This window comes from Prenolepis imparis, unplaced genomic scaffold, assembly GCF_030444845.1.
Source record: "Prenolepis imparis isolate NDT839.2.m4 unplaced genomic scaffold, iyPreImpa1.0 SCAF_2, whole genome shotgun sequence".
NCBI lineage: Eukaryota > Metazoa > Arthropoda > Insecta > Hymenoptera > Formicidae > Prenolepis > Prenolepis imparis.
The window spans coordinates 10,323,689-10,346,861 of NW_028141160.1; the positions used below are offsets into that span (position 1 = coordinate 10,323,689).

Genomic DNA, 23,173 nt, shown 5'->3' on the forward strand with positions numbered 1-23,173 from the left:
GACATAAGAAATTTAGGATTCAAGTGTCACTGTTTTTATACGACGCTTACAAAAGTGTCATATTTTTTTAAAAATAGTAGTATAGATTTACTTTAAACAGACATAAAGAATTTAAAATATCACTGTTTTTATTCGACGTAATTCAACATGGAGAGAAATATTTAATTTGTCATATGTAGTTTTCGTAAGTTTACGAAAATGTCATATTGTTTTTTCTTTTTTTTTTTTAATAATATTATAGATCTACTTTGAACAGATATAACAGATTTAGAATTCAAGTATCATTGTTTTTATTCGATGTTTATAAAAGTGTCATATTGTTTTTTCTCTTAAATAGTAGTATAGACCCACTTTGAGCAGACATAAGAAAAGAATTCAAGTATCACTGTTTTTATACGACGCTTACAAAAGTGTCATATTTTTTTAAAAATAGTAGTATAGATCTACTTTAAACAGACATAAAGAATTTCAAATATCACTGTTTTTATTCGACGTGATTCAACATGGAGAGAAATATTTAATTTGTCATATGTAGTTTTCGTAAGTTTACGAAAATGTCATATTGTTTTTTTTTTTTAATAATATTATAGATCTACTTTGAACAGACATAACAAATTTAGAATTCAAGTATCATTGTTTTTATTCGACGTTTATAAAAGTGTCATATTGTTTTTTCTTTTAAATAGTAGTATAGATCCACTTTGAGCAGACATAAGAAATTTAGGATTCAAGTGTCACTGTTTTTATACGACGCTTACAAAAGTGTCATATTTTTTAAAAAATAGTAGTATAGATCTACTTTAAACAGACATAAAGAATTTCAAATATCACTGTTTTTATTCGACATGATTCAACATGGAGAGAAATATTTAATTTGTCATATGTAGTTTTCGTAAGTTTACGAAAATGTCATGTTTTTTTTTTTTTTTTTTTTTTTTTTAATAATATTATTGATCTACTTTGAACAGACATAACAAATGTAAAATTTAAGTATCTTTGTTTTTATTCGACGTTTATAAAAGTGTCATATTGTTTTTTCTCTTAAATAGTAGTATAGACCCACTTTGAGCAGACATAAGAAATTTAGGATTCAAGTGTCACTGTTTTTATACGACGCTTACAAAAGTGTCATATTTTTTTTAAATAGTAGTATAGATTTACTTTAAACAGACATAAAGAATTTCAAATATCACTGTTTTTATTGGACGTAATTCAACATGGAGAGAAATATTTAATTTGTCATATGTAGTTTTCGTAAGTTTACGAAAATGTCATATTGTTTTTTTTTTTTTAATAATATTATAGATCTACTTTGAACAGACATAACAGATTTAGAATTCAAGTATCATTGTTTTTATTCGACGTTTATAAAAGTGTCATATTGTTTTTTCTCTTATAATAGTAGTATAGACCCACTTTGAGCAGACATAAGAAAAGAATTCAAGTATCACTGTTTTTATACGACGCTTACAAAAGTGTCATATTTTTTTAAAAATAGTAGTATAGATCTACTTTAAACAGACATAAAGAATTTCAAATATCACTGTTTTTATTCGACGTGATTCAACATGGAGAGAAATATTTAATTTGTCATATGTAGTTTTCGTAAGTTTACGAAAATGTCATGTTTTTTTTTTTTTTTTTTTTTTTTTAATAATATTATTGATCTACTTTGAACAGACATAAGAAATGTAAAATTTAAGTATCATTGTTTTTATTCGACGTTTATAAAAGTGTCATATTTTTTTTTCTTTTAAATAGTAGTATAGATCTACTTTGAGCAGACATAAGAAATTTAGGATTCAAGTGTCACTGTTTTTATACGACGCTTACAAAAGTGTCATATTTTTTTTAAATAGTAGTATAGATTTACTTTAAACAGACATAAAGAATTTAAAATATCACTGTTTTTATTCGACGTAATTCAACATGGAGAGAAATATTTAATTTGTCATATGTAGTTTTCGTAAGTTTACGAAAATGTCATATTGTTTTTTTTTTTTTTAATAATATTATAGATCTACTTTGAACAGACATAACAGATTTAGAATTCAAGTATCATTGTTTTTATTCGACGTTTATAAAAGTGTCATATTGTTTTTTCTCTTAAATAGTAGTATAGACCCACTTTGAGCAGACATAAGAAATTTAGGATTCAAGTGTCACTGTTTTTATATGACGCTTACAAAAGTGTCATATTTTTTTTAAATAGTAGTATAGATTTACTTTAAACAGACATAAAGAATTTCAAATATCACTGTTTTTATTCGACGTAATTCAACATGGGGAGAAATATTTAATTTGTCATATGTAATTTTCGTAAGTTTACGAAAATGTCATATTGTTTTTTTTTTTTTAATAATATTATAGATCTACTTTGAACAGATATAACAGATTTAGAATTCAAGTATCATTGTTTTTATTCGATGTTTATAAAAGTGTCATATTGTTTTTTCTCTTAAATAGTAGTATAGACCCACTTTGAGCAGACATAAGAAAAGAATTCAAGTATCACTGTTTTTATACGACGCTTACAAAAGTGTCATATTTTTTAAAAAATAGTAGTATAGATCTACTTTAAACAGACATAAAGAATTTCAAATATCACTGTTTTTATTCGACATGATTCAACATGGAGAGAAATATTTAATTTGTCATATGTAGTTTTCGTAAGTTTACGAAAATGTCATATTGTTTTTTTTTTTTTTAATAATATTATAGATCTACTTTGAACAACATAACAGATTTAGAATTCAAGTATCATTGTTTTTATTCGACGTTTATAAAAGTGTCATATTGTTTTTTCTCTTAAATAGTAGTATAGACCCACTTTGAGCAGACATAAGAAAAGAATTCAAGTATCACTCTTTTTATACGACGCTTACAAAAGTGTCATATTTTTTTAAAAATAGTAGTATAGATTTACTTTAAACAGACATAAAGAATTTCAAATATCACTGTTTTTATTCGACGTGATTCAACATGGAGAGAAATATTTAATTTGTCATATGTAGTTTTCGTAAGTTTACGAAAATGTCATATTGTTTCTTTTTTTTAATAATATTATAGATCTACTTTGAACAGACATAACAAATTTAGAATTCAAATATCATTGTTTTTATTCGACGTTTATAAAAGTGTCATATTGTTTTTTCTTTTAAATAGTAGTATAGATCCACTTTGAGCAGACATAAGAAATTTAGGATTCAAGTGTCACTGTTTTTATACGACGCTTATAAAAGTGTCATATTTTTTTGTAAATAGTAGTATAGATCTACTTTAAACAGACATAAAGAATTTAAAATATCACTGTTTTTATTCGACGTGATTCAACATGAAAAGATATTTAATTAATCTTCCATAAATAGCACCTATCTCGTCCATTTGCACCCATCACATAAATTCCTATGTAATTCAAAGTATATGGAACAGTATTTTAATCTAGAGCTAGAGACTTTCTGTTAATATTTTTTATGCGACGAAGAGGCCAAATAAACTTCTTAATGTACTGTAAACAGCCTAAGTTCATAATACTGGGATCGTTGTTGCGCGAATGAAATGAACGACACATCAAAGTCTCGCCTCGGGAGGGCCACCAGGGTTCTCTGAAGCTTCACACAAAATTATTATTTACTTCGCACGCATGTGTGGATCCATATCCTCTAACAATATGAATATTGTGCGCACGTACGCTTCTCAAACGAGCATCGGTGCTTCAAAGCCTCGCTTCGCGATTACTATCGTCTCTTGTACTTGCTAGGAGTCGAGTGTAACGGCTAAAGGGATCGTGTACACGGGTTGTACACAGTGTCTGAAACACGCCGAGTAACAAGGTAGTTTATATATGTTTCCGGTCTATACGTACAAATAAATTGGACGATGAATCAAGTTCGCTACGACGCGACGCAAAGAACTCTGATATCAAAGTTTGACAAGAAAATGTAAATTCGCGTAATTAAAAACTCTCTCCGTTACATCCGCAGAGCAAATTGTGCGTTCGACGCAAATCCATCACGACAATTTGTTATATTAATCTGATGCAATCATATTCTGACATTGCCAGAATTATTTTTGCTTTTTCTATATTAGAAATTTCTCTTCTATTTTAGAATATCCAAAGAAAAATAGTTGACCGTGATGGAATCAAAAATAAATTATGTGTATTATATTTAATAAAACAATTAGTTGAGAATATTATATCTGAGAATTTCATTTTTATGCTCTCTCTAAAAATGCTGTATTAAAATTCAATTTAGATGATAAAAGCATATTCCGCGCTGATTCGTATTCTTTCGTTTCTTATTGTTAAACTACTTATTGACAACTCAAATATAGAGCAGTCAGTAGAAAGAAAGTGATTTTCGAGCCGAGCTTCGGTGACCGTGCCAGAGTCATCGCTGAGAGAAAAATGCAATGAAAAGGTTGGAATTGAAGTGGAAATGGTGTTCGTGAAAAAGCAATGGTACTCATCGAAATGTCAAGTTCTTTTGCAACGCTCGAAGGAACATATATGTATATGTACGCTCGTAGTTTTAGATTTGCGCTCGTTAACCTGATCATCTTTCTCATGCCTGACGGCGAAGGAAATATAGCAATATGAAATATACATTTGCGCGTACCATGTTTTCTGCATCGAGCTTCCCATTAACCTACATTATTGCTTTTCGTTTCCTTTCTTGTCGTAGTTTATTTTTTTAATTATAGGAGCAAATATTTTTATTTAATTTGGAAGAAATATTGTATATTCTTTAAAGTATAAAAATATATTAATTAAATAATTAAATAAAATTAATATTAATATTAATAATATTGAAAGATTCAAAGCCAAAGAGCGTTTTTCTTTGATTCCACACGATATTTCAACATCCAATTAAAAACATGTATAAAATATTTTTTTCAAAAATAAATCTTATAATTTCTCGCTCTTTTATCAGAATAACATATAAAATTATTTCTGCGTTAAAAATTTTTGTGATTTTATCTATTCCTGACAAATAAGCACCTAGTATAAATATTACAATTATACATTGTATGCATGCGAGATTTTATTTTTCACGAAGCAGATATCGCTCACCGAGAAATATTAAGAAACGCATTTAAGAATCGCGCAGCTCCTCACATATTTCTTTTCGGTGTAAAAGTTCTTCAGCTGTTCATTTTCCAGATTCCGTCGCGATGTTCGGAAGCATCGTGTGCCGCACCTTACCAATCTTTTTTTCCCGCTGGTATTTTTCCGGCTGATGTTTTCATCGCGAGACCGCGAGCAAAAATGCTTCACGCTGTAACTCACCGAGCGTCTATATCGTGCAATATACGCCATCGTAACTTACGCCGTAGTAATCGCGATCGTAAAAGTAACGGGTGAGAATTCGAGTGCATTGTTATGCCGGGGCAAATGGTGCCCCCGAAATGTGTCCTCGAAGGGTAGGCGGTTAAGACGTTGACGCGGTTTCGGGATGCAATGAGCGCGATTAAAATAGCGCTTTTCTATTTTGTAACAGATCATGCGCCGTAGATTCCTCCGAAAATTTACGAGATGCCCGCGATTAGAATCTAGTTCCGCCAGAACTCTCTGCTCTGCGTTCCTGTAGCACCTCGCAACATGCGCGTGAGCATTTACTGATATTTGATCGTATCTCAGGATAACGTATTGCATATAATTCGAAGTTCTGTATATTTGCCAGAACAGAGTGGGCTTGCATGTATTTGTATGGTTATATATACATATAATGTATTTATGGATCTGTGAATATATATATATATATATATATATTTGAATCTGTGTAAGGCTGAGTGAAGCCATGGATTCTCTCTATGGATTTAGGAATTTACGAAGAGAGATCTCTAGAGAGAATTTTCGCACACACACACACACATCTAAATTTATTATATATCTAAAAAAGATATATATTTTGAGTCGACTATTGTTTTTTAATCTTCTATGCAATGTATTTTTTAAGTAGCGCACGGAGATTCAACCGACTTGAAGAAACGGAAAATGAGAAAGAAAGACAATTACCCAAGAAATATCATAGGTATTTAAAAACCAATTTCTTAAGCACTGTTCCAAAAGAACAATAGACTATTGCTTTTATAAGACGTAAATGTATATATTAATTGTGACTTTCTTATCTTTTTATGTATATATATAGCTCATTCTCTCTCGTATTATATTATTATATTACATTTGTATAATTTAAAATGAAGATATTGCTAGAGATATGTAGCATTACATATATTACGTATACTGAACATATGCATAGGCATATATATAGAATCAGAGAGATCGCTCTAGGCTACTATAGAGAATGCATCACAATTTTGACATCGTGGTAACAATGAGTCACATATACGCATTCTGTGGCGCCGCGTTACGACGCGATTAAATTTTGTCATTGCCAAAAATACGAGGCGGGTCAAATCGAACGATCTACGGCACTCTCTATAACTTAGAGGCGCAGCCCGTAGACAGGCGATATTTCACACTGCGCGAGAAACCGCAGACTGAACAGAGGCTGCCAATGAATTACGACATGGTCTATGTAACGCGCAATCGTGCGTATGTAATTTTCGGAAGACACACACATCGACGAGTGGTAACCCGAGCCTATGTCGAACCCATGTAGAGCGGGGCGCGCATATAAGCGTTTCCTATAATTTAATTAAACGTGGGTTTCAGGACTGCTCAGGCTGCAGCAGATTTATCAAGGCTTGAAACCAGGCAACGAGTCCTTTCAAGTCGAAACCGTCAAGAGAATACAGAATATGTCAGAGGCAATCGATTTTCTACGGAGTCTCGAGGAACTTAACCGGTGAGTGTTTTCTCGTTGAAACATATAACACGTGTAAAAGGAATATGAAGCCTTTGCTAAGGATTCCGAAGTCTGTACTTGATATTCCTAGCTATGAATCCTAACAATAAGTTCTTTTTATGGTTGTACGAAGCACATTCTCTCAATCATCTTGAGATAATTTATAATTTTCCATCAGATATCATAAAGACAAATAAAAGTTTCCTCTATCACATAAATAATATGTTATTATTATCTTATAGTTTATTTGAAAGAACAGAAGTTTATTTGAAAATTACATTACATAATAGTATGTATTATAATCCCTTTCTAAAAAAGGCATGTTAAATCAATTCTCACAAGTATTGTTGCCTCGATTCGCGTTGTGCGTTATATTTGTAGCATCGAGAGACTGTCATCGCGAGGGTTAGCAGTTTGACAGTTTGTTCAAAATAAAATTAAATACAATAATATAATGTTTTAAATAATATTTTATAAAACTTTAAACTCGATTAATATTTTTGAGTTATCAGCTGATTTCTGTCAAAAAATATTAATCGCGCATACAATATATTTACAACATATTACTATTTTAATTTTTTACCATATTATTATTTTAAAATTTAATTAGCAAATTAACGCTTTATTAATATTTTTGACAGAAATCAGCTGATAACTATCAAAAATATTAATTGAGTTTAAAGTATATTATAACATATTATTTAAAACATATTATTTTATTTAATTTTATTTTGAACAAACTGTTAACTAACCCTCGCGATGACAGTCTCTCAATGCTACGAATATAACGCACAATGCGAATCGAAACAGTTAATCAGCATCGGAAAAGATGCAATAATACTTGCAAGAATCGACTTAACGTGCCTTTTTTTCCAAAAGGATGTTATAATATTTTTAATTCGATTAATATTTTTGACAATTATCAGAGCTGATTTTTGTCAAAAAATATTAATCGCAGTTATAGGATATTATAACATATTATTTATAACATATGTTACTATTTCAATATTTTCAACATATTATATACACCTTCATATTACCGCTATAGAAATATTATAAAATATACAATTTCTCACTCACCAATACGTGCAATAGCAGAGTTGTAGTACACAGCATATTGATCTGAAAACAAAATATTCAAATTATGTATATGTGTGTGTCGAATATCTCATAAACAATGCAGTTTAGAAAAAATGTTTTATTTTGCATACCTCACAGTTGCCCCGATGTCGCCCGATGCCTCCCCGGGCCTCCTCCTCCTCTCTGGTCCATGATAGCACTCACGATACTCGCGAAAATACGAATAATTACGATTGCCCGACACTTTACACGGCACTCCCGACGCGCGAAACTTTACACGGCACTCCCGACACGACACGTGAATCGCACTGTGTATCGCAACCTGTAACAAATAAAATACATACATATTAGAATAATCTTATTATTTCGCATTATAACATACACAATAGAAATATGTAAATTAGAATTAACAATAAATATATCCACGGATCGCAACACATTCGCGCGCGCGACAACAAATTATAAGTTGGGTTATGTTGGCAAGAGATTTTGCATCGAATTTTTCGCGAAATATGCGTTTCAAACAATTACGCCTACATATTAACGTTGAAATTATGATATGCGAATGATAAATACTACAATACAAAGGTTAGAAATCGTTTCTAACGATTATGCTTACTAATTAATCACAGCGGGACGCAGCTCGAACTGCCTGATACTCGCGGCGTTTCGGTAATGGCCGCTATTCTACAAACATCGGCAACTTCACTCTAATAGCGCGCGCGCGATACTATATACATGACTTATATATAATATTAATAATTAATTAAAACTCGAAGGAGATTCGTTCGAAAAGATACAGCTTCAGAAAGAAAAAATATTAATCGAGAATAAGGTATTATAACATATTATTTACAACGTATTACTATTTTATAACTTTTACCATATTATTATTTTAAAATTTAATTAGCAAATTATAACATACACAATATAAATATAAATAAGTAAGCTAGAATATTTAATTAGCAAATTTTATTAATATTTTTTGACAGAAAAATCAGCTGATTAAGAGACATTGAGAGAGAGAATGTCTCTTTCTCCGCAATAATATTTTCTCTCTCGTATTCATAGAAATGTTTTCGAGATGTCTTGTGTATTTGAAGCTTGATTATTGTAAAAAATAATTAATTTGTTATATAATTAATTTGTTGTATAATAATTAATTTGGATAATTTGTCAGTGTATCTACCGAGCGATCACAACGTCTGATTAATATCTTATATTACTACTGAAAAAAAATTAATTGAAGTTCTACATGACATATATGATTAAAGTGTCAGCTAATTAAAGCGTTAATTTACTAATTAATTTTTAAAATAACGTTATAAAAATTAAAATAATATAATATGTATTAAATAATAGCAGGTTATATAATACTTTAAACTCGATTAATATTTTTGACAGTTATCAGCTGATTTCTGTCAAAAAATATTAATCGAGAATAAGATATTGTAACATATTATTTACAACATATTACTATTTTAATTTTTTAACATATTATTTTAAAATTTAATTAGCACATTAACGCTCTAATCAGTTAATTTCTGTGAAAAAAATTAATCGAGTTTAAACAAACTTTATATTATTGTTTAAAAAAATATCATTCTTTTTAACATAAAACCGAAGAATGGCGCGCGCGTAGCGCGCGTTTGTGTTGTTCTAGTAATTTAAAAAATTGTGTTTGATTATAATACATATGTTTTGGACAGATTATCAAGTCTTCTCACGTCTTTTTTTTGTAGGAATAAAATAGAATGCGGTTATAGTAATCTCTATATACTCGGTAATGCTTTAACCACAATTGTTATTTCCCTGCAAGTAGTATACCCCGACAATGTAACTGATAAAATTCATAGCGCGAATTGCAGTGCTTGGCACTACAATTCACCAGCGGCTACGCACGCATTTGCGCGATGCAAGTAATCAACAACGGCGAGTAATTGCTATGGCGGTAGTTGTGAATTGACCGAGTGTAGTAATAGTTACCGAAAACAACAGCGTTATTACAAATTGCCATACAATATCCAATTATTACAAACGAAATGAGCATGAGAAACTACGCGGTGCATCGATCAAATGCGACAAAGCCGCACGTTAACGCGACACGCGAATTGTGGCGAACCAGCGCGCGTGACTTATGTCGCTTTTCCGATAGAAAATTCAATGTCGCGTGCGTGATTTTTTTCTCTCTTTCCCCTTTTTCTCGACAATTCATTTTGAATTACATGTTAACATTTTTCAGATGGAGTAATAAATATGTCGTGCTCGATTGTCCGACGGATATGGCAAAGGATATTGTTGTGAGCCATGTGAGGGATATAGCTTTGGGAAAGAGGACGTATCATTATCTGCTGAGTGGCTTGGTAAGTTGTGAAATAGAACTCTCTCTTTTGTAGTTAATTTTCCCAAATCCTATTTTCCGAACGAGACTTTTCGAATCAATCGCTCGCATAGAGTTAATATTCGTAATTTATATGTATGAAATAAAAAACATCTTATATTTTATATAATTATCATAAAAGAAAACTTATTTTAAAATAAATAAAACTTTTTATTACACATCATGTAATAAAAAGAGTTTTATTGCAATATGAGTAATATTTTTCTTTTTTATTTGAAAATCGATGATTTCTATTTGTAAGCTTTTCCAACTCGAAGAATATGCGGTATGCAAAATAGTGACTTTCGCCTTACTACGCGAAAGTGCTCTCACTTGTATACCGTCTGGTGTACGGGATTAATTCGCAGCATGCCGAAATTTTCGAAACAACCGAGAACCCGTCGCTCAAACTGACACGGAACGCTCCGTCGTGGGAGGGCAAGATCTTCGTCGGTGATGTCTCCTCCGTACTTTAGAATTTAGAGGACAGTTTGCTTGTGTTTAGCGGCTTCCAGCGAGTTGCTGCAGAGGAGCAGGCGGCATTACACTCCGACGACGGCGAAGATAGTTGTACATACATACCTGCATGTACATACATCTCTAGTGTTCCGTCTCTACGAAGCACCACCATTGTCATTTATCGCGTCGTTCTCGAAACGGTTGCTTACCGCGCCAGCAAGGCGTAGACGTGTCGATTCGCACATTTTCCCGCTTTCCGCTATACTCATCCCTTGTTCTACTTCCTTCTCTCTTTCACGTCCACCGACTTGACGACCAGAAAACGATTGCTGACAACGACTTAACTAGCACCTTGGATAATTTCGTCTTTCATATGTAAATTTCTATCGATACATTTATGAACCACAACATTCTAATCTGTTACTAGCTTGTTCTATTTAAACGATACAATGAAGAAAGCTATGTTCAAAGCAAAATAAAACTAAAGTTCTTCAATTTTCTACTATTTGTTAATTTTATTACAGTTAAAAGATAAATATTTCTTAAATTCATATCATATTAATTCGATCTAATTATATACTCTTTATTTTATAAATATGTTTATAAAATGGAGAAATTATTAATAAACTTCGTTAAAGTTATATTATTTCGTTTAAGTTATATTATTATTTATTTATCCCCATCGTATTAATTTTTTTAATACTTTAAGCTCGGATTTTTAAGACTAATAGTTGTTCAACAACTAGTGAAGCTGGATATTACAAAACTTTATCCGCTCCCTAACCGCAGATGCAAAAGTTCAAAAGTCAACGCGGCGGACGCGGTGATATCAGACCGACAAATTAAACTGGTAACCCTCCGAACTCGTTCGCGACGAAGTTAAATGCATACAACATTAACATAGCGACCGTGTATTATCTCCAGGTCGGTTGATGGATGATGATGGTACATGCTACCGCGTAGCATTAAAGCAGCGAACAGATCACCGTAGTTGTGGAAGAGATCGGCGAGGTCTAATAATAACATCCGTATAATCAGATATCGGATATTATTAGTTCAATTTCGCGAACGAAACGCCGAATTGTTACTCGCGTTTTCAGAAAGCTTTGTTTTCGGTATCATACTACTGCCGTTTCCGGCATCCTCGAACGAAATCCATAGTTCTCCATAGTTTGCTCGTTAGTTTAATGATCGCGAAAATAAGAAATCTTAATTTTAATCGGACTTATTGTTTTGTGCAAGCATAATACGCGCGATTACGATGGCGAGCCGCCAACCAAACCTATCAATTTTTCCTCCCCTTGCCTTCTCATCTCGTTCTGAAAAGAACTGGCGCGCGTTAACGCGAATAGCGAGCTTTTCATCATTTCAAGGTTTTGCGCGTCGCGCATAGTGAGCAGAACGACGCAATATTAGCGTAAAACTGAAACTGGGAGCTGCATTCGAGCTCGAGTGATTAAATAAGACGGCAGGTCCGAATTGGAATCGAGCCGTCTCAGTCCCATTACGTTTTTCATAAGGGAACAAAGGAAATACGGTAATAACGGGCCGTAATAATATAACAGTGATTCGAGTGCCCGTTCTCGAGTCGACTTTGAAGACGCGACGAAAGATCAAGGACCTCGTTGTTGAGATGTCGGATGCTTTTCGCGAAGCTATATATATATATATAAAACGTCTCCTTAGAACGCCGAAGGCGGAAAGGAGGCTTTAAGATGACAACCTTTATCACGCTAGCGAGCAAGATCAGTCCTGCGCCATCTCACAGACTCCACTCCGCGTTTTCCTTCATATATCAATAACCCGTGTGTTTCGCTGTAATCAGATAATGGACGACCGATGGGAGAGCGAGGTGATCGAGTTCGGCGCCATCAACATCACGGGCTTTCGCATCGTGGATGTCACTCGACCTCACGTCAAGGACTTCCTGGCCGGCTGGCATCGTCTGGACCCTGCCATATCTCAAGCCGGTCGTGAATCCATTTCCGTACGTATATATATATCTCTCTACGTATATATCCAACATCTTTCTCTCCTACGAGACTTCATCCTTCTTTTTTCTCACGCCTGTGTCCTTCACTCGACGTCGGCTTCTCGCCACTTCCACCAGTTTGCGTCCAGGGAGAAAACTATGGCTCCCTGTGCGAAATGCTCGCTCACCCCGTCTTCCTCCTTCCTCACCCCTCGAGTACAGCGATTTTCTCCCGGTGGATCGAATACTTTCTCAGGTTTCTTCATCATCCTCGAGTATCCGTCGTCGACGACGACACGAAAGTTCCTCATACGAGGAATCAAACAAGAATCGCTACGGATGTCGGTTCGTTGGCGCGCGTGTTCTTTCTCTCTCGTTTGCGCGTCTCTGTGTGTGTGTGTGTGTGTGTGTGTGTGTGTGTGTGTGTGTGTGTGTGTGTGTGTGTGTGTGTGTGTGTGTGTGCACAGTGGCTTGAGACCAAACTTGTTAAACTGCACCCGCATGTAGAAACTTGGACTTTTCAGCCCGTTTATAAAGTGCCGCTCGCTCGACCGTACCGCGCGAACCGTGTTTCACGTTTCTCTTAATGACTCTTCCTCCGTCCGCACGTTAACATTTTTTTTCCCCGGAGAGGGTTCTTGTATAGATCCAACAAAAAGTAACTAGTGTTTAACGGTGCGCGGCGACACAACTCTATAGTACGATCTCGTTGTTGTACTAAACACTTTTTCGTCTCGCAATAATCATTGGGTCGATCAAATTAATTGGAATAAAAAAAAAATATAAAAAAAATACAGAAGCACAGACAATATTTATATTTTATCATTTGAAAAATATTGTCGCATTATACGGATTGAGACACAAGCTATAACTGTACAATAAAAAAAAATGTCTTAATGTAATTTTCTTCAGAGAGGGAGAACTTATTTATTTGTTACATTTTAACAAGCGAAATGTGTGTGTTAATATAAATTAATAATCATGATTATTGTACGTTTATTTGTTATTCTTATTTTCATGTTTAGCCCCGCGAAATCGCAATACAGAGAAATACTATATTCGATTGTTTTGCATGATTTTTGCTGTATTATAAGAAAGGGCGCGTCTATATAATCCTTAAAACGGATACATTGCTAACGGGTTTCCTGGGTAACGTAATATCTATGGATCTAAAAGCTCTCTCGGAGACCGGCTGCATGCAATCTAATGCAACGATTATCGTGCTCGATCGTTATATTCAGCGAATACCAAGCGCGGTTTTCCAACACTGGCGAAGTGCCCGAGGTACTCTAGTCTCCGCGAATTTATGTACATCTCACCGACGAATCTCCCTTTCTCAATCTTGCGAAATTCTTGACTCTATCCGTGGACGGGATCCTGTGCACGAGGGGTAAATATACAAACAATTTTTTTACCGCATTTTCACTTTCCGTTTTTGAAAATCATTCAAATCAATCAGAGAGGGAGAGAGAGAAAAAGAGAGATTAAAAGTTGAAGAAAAAGTTTATTTTCTCTTTTTCTCCAACCTTGTGAAAATCAATACATATTTACATATAATAGATTTTGTCCAAAGTAATTTATTGTACGTGTGTCAAAATTAGGCACAAGCTGCTCTGATGTACGACGCCGTATTCGTTTTGGTCGAAGCCTTCAACAAGTTTTTGAGAAAGAGAACCGATAAGAATAATACACGACGTACAGGAACTCCAAGCGGCAATCAGGCCATAAACGGAACAAAAGCTTTAGATTGCTACAACAATCGCGGCTGGGTCACTCCGTGGGAACATGGTGACAAAATCTCGAGACTTTTGAGAAAGGTAAATCAATCTTGTTAATAAGAAGAGCACAATAACATTTCCTTATTTTCATAATTATTGTAAATTAAATTTAAGTAAGGATAAGTAAATATAAATATAATAATTATCTATCGCAATCCTTTATAATTTCTCTATAATTTTATCTAACTCGGCAAATTATTCAATATAATTCCATTAAATATATTGAATTAAATAAACATGCAAATTAGCATTAATTGCTGCGTGTTAAATTTTGAATTTCTACTGTCGGTTTTTGATTCGATGGTCACGCATTATTATATAATATTGTATCATCAGAATTTATATTTTAATAATACGCAAATGCAATAATATACGCACAATCGTGTGTAGGTAATTTGTTTTCAAATTCCCGAGACGCGATCAGAGGACAGGGGTACTCAATGTGTTACGAAATACCGTGGCGACCGAAATTGCCAGGGACCCTCCTCTACGTATCTCTGCTCTTGACAGTAATTGGCGGTTATTCCGACTCTAACAGAATTCCTGCGTTCGCGTCAAATGCTCCTCTGTCATTCCACCCTTACGTATACATGTTGCTATTCTTGTACCCTCTTTTTTGCCTTTTTAATTCGCTATAATTTGATAATTCGTCATGTCAACTGTAACAAAATTACATAGTTCAACATGACTTTTTCCAATAAATTTTCACAGATGATATCTTGGTTTTCATTCAAATAATATTTTTCTCGTTCTTAAATTTCTTTATTAAAGGGTAATTTAATTAGAAATATATTTTGCGTATTATTATCATAAATTAATTATACTAACAATAATACAGAAAAAATTATTATTTATTTTTATATCTATTTATTATCAATTTTTGCAAAATGTATTTCTGTAATATATTTTAAAATTTATATTTTTGTCATTAAAAGCATATTATATGCATGAAATGATCTACATTATTTTTCATCTATTTCATATTTTTTGCTTTTATTCTCATAAAAATGTAATAACGACTAAATAAACATCTAATATCATTATTATAGCTATATATAAATGTGAAATGCGCAATTAAAATTTATTTACTTGCAGGTTGAGATTGAAGGGCTGACAGGAGAGATACGATTCAATGATGATGGTCGACGACAGAATTACACGCTTCATGTTGTCGAAATGACTGTCAATAGCGCTATGGTGAAAGTGAGTATACTATTATATTTCATAAGAAATATATGAATAATTATTCAATGTTATATATACATATATAACAAATTGCGATGTTAGAAACGAGTTTTACGTTGCAAATCGATTGCGCGTTTAATGCAAATCGCATTCTAAACTTTACGCAACGCATCACGCTTTTATTTCAATCAAAATTACTTCGAGAAATGATTCGAGACACAACTTTATCGTGTCCAGATTCACAAGTGACAGAATCGCTTTCATTCTCTGAACGTACTTCACATAATGTAGCATGCTTGTTAGCAATTAAACGGATTGCACTTGTGATATCGTATTTATCCTTCATTTTATTAAATTGGTGAGATTGAAATTGTGTTGCAATATTTATGTTTAATGATTTCCGTACTGTGATATGATTGTTCGCATCCATATCTTTCACACAATGTGTCTCAGATATTAAGAAGAAGCATTAACAAGTTTTAACAAGTATTTTACTTCAAATGTTATTTTTTTAAAATTGAATCAGTAAAAACGCTCATATCTGCTTCTATATGTTAGGTATGTTCCACTGATTGTGGCAGTAAAATTTTAACTGTAGAATCATAGTAGTAATTATCGCACATATTTGCAAGATGTAGCTTTTAAAAAATTTCTATTAATATAATATAACAAAGTAAAAGATTCAAACGCCAGTACTTATAAAACAATAACCTTGTAATATAATATAACTTCTATTTTATACTTCTTTGTTATATTTTTTTATTTTTTTCTGCAAACTCGCAATATCTATTTCAATAGATTCACATTAAGAGAACTACATCATGATTTATTGTTGTAGGTCGCCGAATGGACTGATGAGACTGGTTTTCAAGCCATAGCCGCAAAATATGTGCGACTTCGTCCGCATGAAGTTGAAAAGAATAAAACCTACATCGTTACTACGATAATGGTAAGTTTATTAAAATTATGTGTTTTCAATTAATTCATGCATGATTAGGATTAATTATATAATATTAATATTGCAATTTTAATTGTATAGGACGATCCTTACATAATGAGGAAAATGTCGGATACGGGTGAAGTATTAGTCGGAAATGACAGCTATGAAGGATATTGTAAAGACTTGGCTGATCTCATCGCCAAAAAGTTAGGCATATCATGTAAGTTTATAATCGCAAATAATTGTTGCTCTGTAAAAGATCCGTTCAAAAATTACATTAATGCATTAACACATAAAAATGATGTAATATACAATTTAGAAATTTTATACATGCAATATTTCTAGCATTAAATAATCAGTTAATAAATAGTTTATTTTTTTGGAATTTATTTCATATTTATTGAAATTTAATATAATAATAAAATAATGATAAGGAGAAAAGAAGCACAGTCTTTATTTTAATACTGTGCGCCTACATGTTTTAGAGTAATTTTTAATTATTAATGCTAGCGATTCTTATTTTTTACTTGTATAAGAATTCATAAGTCAAGCAAAAGAATTACTTTTATTATGGGCAAAATTTTCCGAAGTCAACCCCATCTCGACAAGTACCTAAAAGACGTAACGAAGCTTCTTCCGCGCGCGGAATCGATAATGGAAAAAGTTCCGCGAAAGAAATGGTGTTTCGCGCGCCTCGTAAAGTACTTTCTTACGAATTTTCAGACGAGCTGCGGATCGTGAAGGACGGAAAATACGGCACGGAAAACCCGGACGTCCCGGACGGCTGGGACGGCATGGTCGGGGAGCTTATCAGAAAGGTAAGTTCCGGTAATTTCGTTGTATCCGCTACATCCTCAACGCGAAGCGCTTTTTCCTCTCCCGAAACCGGCTCCCCCGGAAGTTTACGCGGAAAGGCGCCTCGAGTGATTGAACCCAGCTTCTCGCAAGAGCAGAATATTGATCGCCGCGCGGTTGCAGTCGAGATGGTCTACCAAGAAGCTGTTTTATCTCTCGATAGCGAGTTTGAACGTATTCCACTAGATGCCCCGAGCTTGCAAGCTCGTCAATCGTTAACCGATTTTAAGCTCCATCTCTCGAGAACTTAGGATAAATCCAAACAACTGAGCTTTTAGCTGCATCTCATGTAGGTATACGAGCTTTATGCCATTTCGACAATATTTGAAACAAGAAAAAGAATAACAGAGCTAAGAAATGTATTATAAGATTTTTTATTATCCTAAAAATTACTTGTTTTAAAATTATATTATTTAAATAACTACACAATCGCATAAATATAATAATAATTAAAGAATAGAAATACCAGAAGTAAGATATCTATTAATCACGTAATGTGCAATTCTCATAATAAATTGTGCTAAGAATTATGTAAATTATTATAATTAATTATTGACATATAAAATACTTAGCTTTTTCACAAAAATTTTAAATGTTTAAAGTTTATTATAATTTACCACATTTTTAAAATTAAGTTATTAAAAAATTTATCTCTGATTGTACAGGCTGATATTTACAACAGTTATTCTACTTGATTTGCAGGAAGCCGACATAGCAATTGCTCCCATAACTATCACTTCTGAACGAGAACGCGTGATCGATTTTAGTAAACCGTTTATGTCTCTCGGCATCAGCATCATGATAAAAAAACCCATCAAACAAAAACTCGGAGTCTTCAGTTTCCTGACTCCGCTGAGCAAGGAGATCTGGGTGTGCGTCATTTTTTCCTACATCGCAGTTTCTATCGTTCTGTTTATTGTATCAAGGTAAGAAATTTTTTATTGAGAGATAAAATTTTTGTAATTTTTTTACAAACAGAAAAAATGCAATTCTTAAACTAAATGTAATAACGCGAATCAAAAATCGATATACAATACTCATTATCTTTATCTTCTTTTACATACTCATAATCGTCGAAACATGTTTTAATGCATCTTTTATGTGTTATTAGATCATTTTAACTCAATAGCTAAATTAATTTGAAAAAAAAATGAGCTAATGCATTTCTCGAATTACGATTAAGCGATTTGTTAATTCATATTAATAACATTAGAACAGTCATAAAGAGAATGCATCCACTTTTATCCTGGCTGTATAGACCTTGTGCCTACTGCCACAATTACGTGTCAAGGTGCAGCAATTACAGATGCATTTATCGCGATATAGTCAGCAAAATATGTCGACACGCCGCAATACAGTCTCGTTGCGCTTTTATATTCTCTGGTATGCTACATATTTATGTCTCTTATTATTTTGTACCATCGCGATCGAACGGAACCGTTCCGACGAAAAGTCGTTATCAAATATTAATGTATAAAGATAAAAAAAAACATTCTAAGTCGCTCGTTATTTTCGCACTGATATAGAGAAAAACTCGACTCTCGTTTGCAAAAGCTCTCGGTCACTTTAACGAAGGCATAATGAACAAGCCGAGAAAGTTTTTAGGTAGCTTCTTAATTAATGAGACTCTTTGAACGCCAACGTTTGAGACTTGGTACGATTGACTGATGCATATGACGCGCGTGATATTACTTGAAAAAAATATGACTGTCGAAATTAACTAGAATTAAGGTAGACCCTCACTTTTAAAAAGCTATTATTTATAGATCGACTTTTAGATGTAGATAACGAATTAACTTTGAAATTTATTATCTTTCATCATAATTATGAGCAACTCTTATGATTTATTGACATTGGCAGGTAACCTTCTATTGCGTACTCTATTATAAAACAATTTATTTATTCATGTCATCAACTAGGACACGCAATCTCACCCCCGGGGGTTTAGAATACATCACATTTGAAAAACATCACATTTGAAAAAAATATTTTTAATTATCGAAATATTTTCTCTAATGAATTCTTTCTCATTTTTCCCTTTATGTAATATCTACGAGATATCGATATTTTAGAGATAATTTTTAAACATCTTTAACGTCGTCCAAATATTTTTAATTAATGAAATATCTTTCTTTAATGATTCTCTCTAATTTCTTCCCATTTTTTGTAATATAGATTTTCACCGTACGAATGGAGAGTCCTCACCATCAGCGGTAGCACGGATTCAGCTATTAGTGGACGAAACGATCCCAGTTTGCAACATCCGCATACGCCGCAAGGTTCACCCCACATGCCAACTTCCAGCATGGCCAACGACTTCAGTATCGTAAATAGCCTCTGGTTTGCTCTGGCAGCGTTTATGCAACAGGGCTGCGATATCTCGCCCAGGTAAACACGCCTCGCGTTATTAATTTCCGACAATAATTAACGTCGTGCGCGAGAAGACGTTCCTGTTGCAAACTCGATATTTAATTTTTTCTAATCGCCGGATTTAATGTCGGCTCATGTTCGTGCCACAAACTTTGAATTTTAATCATCCTTTTTTAATATATAAATGACGTTCGCATATCAAAGAGTCCTTTTCCCTCTGATTGCTAGCTACGTAAAGTATAAATTACGACGATAATTATTGCATGTTGCAGCGAAAAAAGCAAATCAAATTTAACTCGTAAAATTCGTACTGAAGATACAAATTCGTATCTTTCGACTTATTTTACTTATTCGATTGTTTCGCGATTTTACAATTACCAATGTTTTTTAAATAACATCGAAATTTTGCCTCTCTTTCGTCAAATATTAATTCTACAGAATTTGCTTTGTCAATCTCATCAACTTTAGCAGAAATTTAATTTAAAGTTCAATTATCGGGATATTGGAAACTGAAACGAATACGGCAATTTCATATTTGCTGAGAAAAAATATCTCACACAGTCATCAAAGAATCCGACATTTAAAAAATGCATTAGCATGGAAGGATTCGTGTAAACGAAGCATGTGCAACCGTGCAGTTTCGCGATTAGAGATTCGGGTGCGTTGAGATATTTATCTCGAGAATGGCTGGTAGATATGAATTTGCAAGAGAATGAAGAAGAAAGAGAGCAAAAAAGAGAGAAAGGGAGAGAGAGAGAGAGAGAAAGTGACCGGCGTGCGCAAGTGGCTCCCACGTCCTTCTCGGCTAATTATAGCCACCCACTTTTGCCTCCCTCCGTTTCCGTTTCCGCAGTATAAGCGCAGGTAAGTACATAAAGGCACAGGGAGAATAGCTCCCTTTACCCGGGATAGGTCGAGCGTACAGCCCGGTAATAGGATGAATCGGGCAAGATTCTATAAGAGCTCCCTGGTTGACGTTTAAAATCTCTCGTGTAAATTGTTATAGCGCGGTGGACATTTAGCTGAAAAGATCTTTACAACATTTTATGTTAAATATATGGCCAAATTAACAATCTTCTCTCTAACTAATCTTAATAGATTATCTACGCTTCGCAAATTAATTATTTTTTTATCTCATGCGTTGTGTGCAAATATGATGAAAAAATTCGAACGTGTACATCTGTCAAAGTATTTATTGTTAAAATAGAGATTAGATTTTTCTAGGACATTCTGTACGTGTATACGTATCTTGAGTTAAAAATCTTTCTTCATTACTGTTGACCTGTTACAGATTCGCTCTTCTAAAGGCATATGCGATTATAACACAAATATATATAAATCACATATTATTTGGTCTCTTGTGCCTGCAACCTCCATACTATTCTCCATATTATTCTCGCGATAAATACGCGTTATCACCATCAGTATCGTCATTATACTCTCGTTAGCAAACATTTCAATCGCTCTTATCTCGCGTACTGCTTCACTCATGCTACAATTGTGCTCAAGCTACGAATTACTGTACATTCGTCATCGATGTAGTACAATCAAATATGCTTGTTCTTAATGACATAAAGCACTCGAGCAAACATAGATCGATTAGATTGGAGTATTGCAAAATACTTGCAATAATTGTAAATAATTATAATTGAAATTATATTAATTTATTTATTAAATTTGTGTATGCGTGCAATTTGCAGAAAAAAATCAGAACGACATTTACAATAAAATTGCCTTATCGTGAGACGCGTAATTTAGATCGGCTTTGTAATCGCTGAACGATTATGGCCGCGCCAGACTCATTTGAATAAAGTGTACCGCACGTGCAAAAATTCCAACCGCGACACGTGTACCAACCACGTATTTATTTGTACATCCTTTAATACTTTGTAAACTTTATTTCACATTTGCTTTCACGCGATAATCTTTCTCCATATGTGCCATATGTATCAGATTTGATTTTATAAAGTTATACATCGATCTACGCGCGCGCGCTTTCAAAGAAATATTTAATCGGTGCCATAATATTAGTTTAGCGAGATCGACAGAAACCGACAATCAAATGAGTTTGAGAAAAGTTCACAAAATATCTTTTTATTAAATTTAAAAAAAAATTAAAATATATTAAAGAGTTGTGACAATAAATAAATCAAGTGAGAAATAGGAAGATGAGACAAGAAATTCTTCTCTCTCTCTTTTAATTAAGGAGTTATAAATTATGGAGATGGTCTTTGTGAAAGTTGAGTATATTAAAGAACCAAAGAGAGAAGGATTTCTCTCGGCTGTTTTATAGCTTCAAAAATTTTACATTTTTAAATTAACTGTCCTTCAAAGTGTCTGTTGAGACTTATATGTTCTGATATATAACGATTTTCTTGAATTTCAGCCTTATGATAATTCTCAATGCATAAAAGTTATACTGTTCTCTCGGAGATATAGTTAGCATTGCTTCGTAACATTTTCGACCGTATATTTCTTGGAATATAATGCTGCAGGTTAGATAATGATTTCGAGCAAACACTTCAGGCTCTGCGGACAAGTGCCACATCTATAAACAAAGCATAATTTGCTCGCATATATTCAAAACATTCTAGCTGGATAGGAAAGTCCAGCATGAATAGAACATTCACGTGACAGTGCTATATTGTGCTTTAAAGCATATTGCGCAATACTGTGATAAGGATTCAAATCACATTTTGTTTCTCTAAAATATTCGTTATTTGCTTTCTACTCTTACATTTTTTAAACAATTTGTGCAATGTGCTAAGAAGATAATAACTTGCCAATTACTTTATCAGATTTATTTAAGAGGATAATTATGTAATAATATTATATTATTTATTTGTTTCTACTTCAGTTAAATCCCAAACAATTATATAATTTCTGCTTTTTTTATTATTTTTGCCTCCTGATGATATTAATGCTATGACATCCTAATGAGACTCGGATTGAGAAAACACTGTTCCACAAAACTGCATACATTCCTATGGAGTTGCAATAAAAGTGAACGCGCGCGTTTTGTCGTTTACGCGAAACAGACCGCGTGCTCACTCCGAAACTGGGTCTCAATTAATTTACATTTGGCTGTATCCAGTGTACCATCCCATCCTACTAGCTCTCTTGATTAATGGTTTAAATATTCGTGTGGCGGCGATATGAATTGTAAATTTCGTGGAACCCGCGCAAGTGGCCACCATCCCCTTGCTCTCCTTTTCTATGTTTCTCGTTCTCTTCTCCTTCGACCAACCTCTCTCGCCTCGTTCTCAATGCTCATCTTTCGCAAATCCGAGCTAATCCGATATGAGCAGACATAATTAAGAATCTCCATCGAATTTTTTTGTT

General features: G+C 33.3%; 2 protein-coding genes across 8 annotated transcripts in view; one reads left to right on the top strand and one right to left on the bottom strand.

Annotated features, from left to right (window-relative positions):
- Glurib (Glutamate receptor IB) overlaps nucleotides 1-23,173 on the top strand; it is a 223,378-nt gene that overhangs the window by 193,426 nt on the left and 6,779 nt on the right. For 6 of the 7 annotated variants that reach the window (XR_014424809.1, XM_083032497.1, XM_083032495.1 and 3 more), the window contains exons 5-14: nucleotides 6,680-6,812; nucleotides 10,135-10,255; nucleotides 12,557-12,718; nucleotides 14,305-14,520; nucleotides 15,577-15,684; nucleotides 16,505-16,615; nucleotides 16,706-16,826; nucleotides 17,330-17,424; nucleotides 18,164-18,387; nucleotides 19,637-19,849. Coding sequence is in view for 6 of the 7 variants with exons in the window: in XM_083032497.1 (XP_082888623.1) it covers nucleotides 6,680-6,812; nucleotides 10,135-10,255; nucleotides 12,557-12,718; nucleotides 14,305-14,520; nucleotides 15,577-15,684; nucleotides 16,505-16,615; nucleotides 16,706-16,826; nucleotides 17,330-17,424; nucleotides 18,164-18,387; nucleotides 19,637-19,849 (1,504 nt within the window). In the remaining variant the exon portion in view is untranslated. Of the gene's footprint in view, nucleotides 1-5,967; nucleotides 6,036-6,679; nucleotides 6,813-10,134; nucleotides 10,256-12,556; nucleotides 12,719-14,304; nucleotides 14,521-15,576; nucleotides 15,685-16,504; nucleotides 16,616-16,705; nucleotides 16,827-17,329; nucleotides 17,425-18,163; nucleotides 18,388-19,636; nucleotides 19,850-23,173 lie in introns of those variants that run through there. The other variant, XM_083032500.1, reaches the window with a different exon arrangement.
- Nucleotides 1-23,173, bottom strand: part of LOC145933077 (uncharacterized) — a 229,973-nt gene that overhangs the window by 122,286 nt on the left and 84,514 nt on the right. The window contains exons 6-7 of the mRNA XM_083032525.1: nucleotides 8,024-8,214; nucleotides 7,893-7,934 (exon numbers count right to left, since the gene is read on the bottom strand). Coding sequence (XP_082888651.1) covers nucleotides 7,893-7,934; nucleotides 8,024-8,214 — 233 coding nt within the window. The remainder of the gene's footprint in view (nucleotides 1-7,892; nucleotides 7,935-8,023; nucleotides 8,215-23,173) is intronic.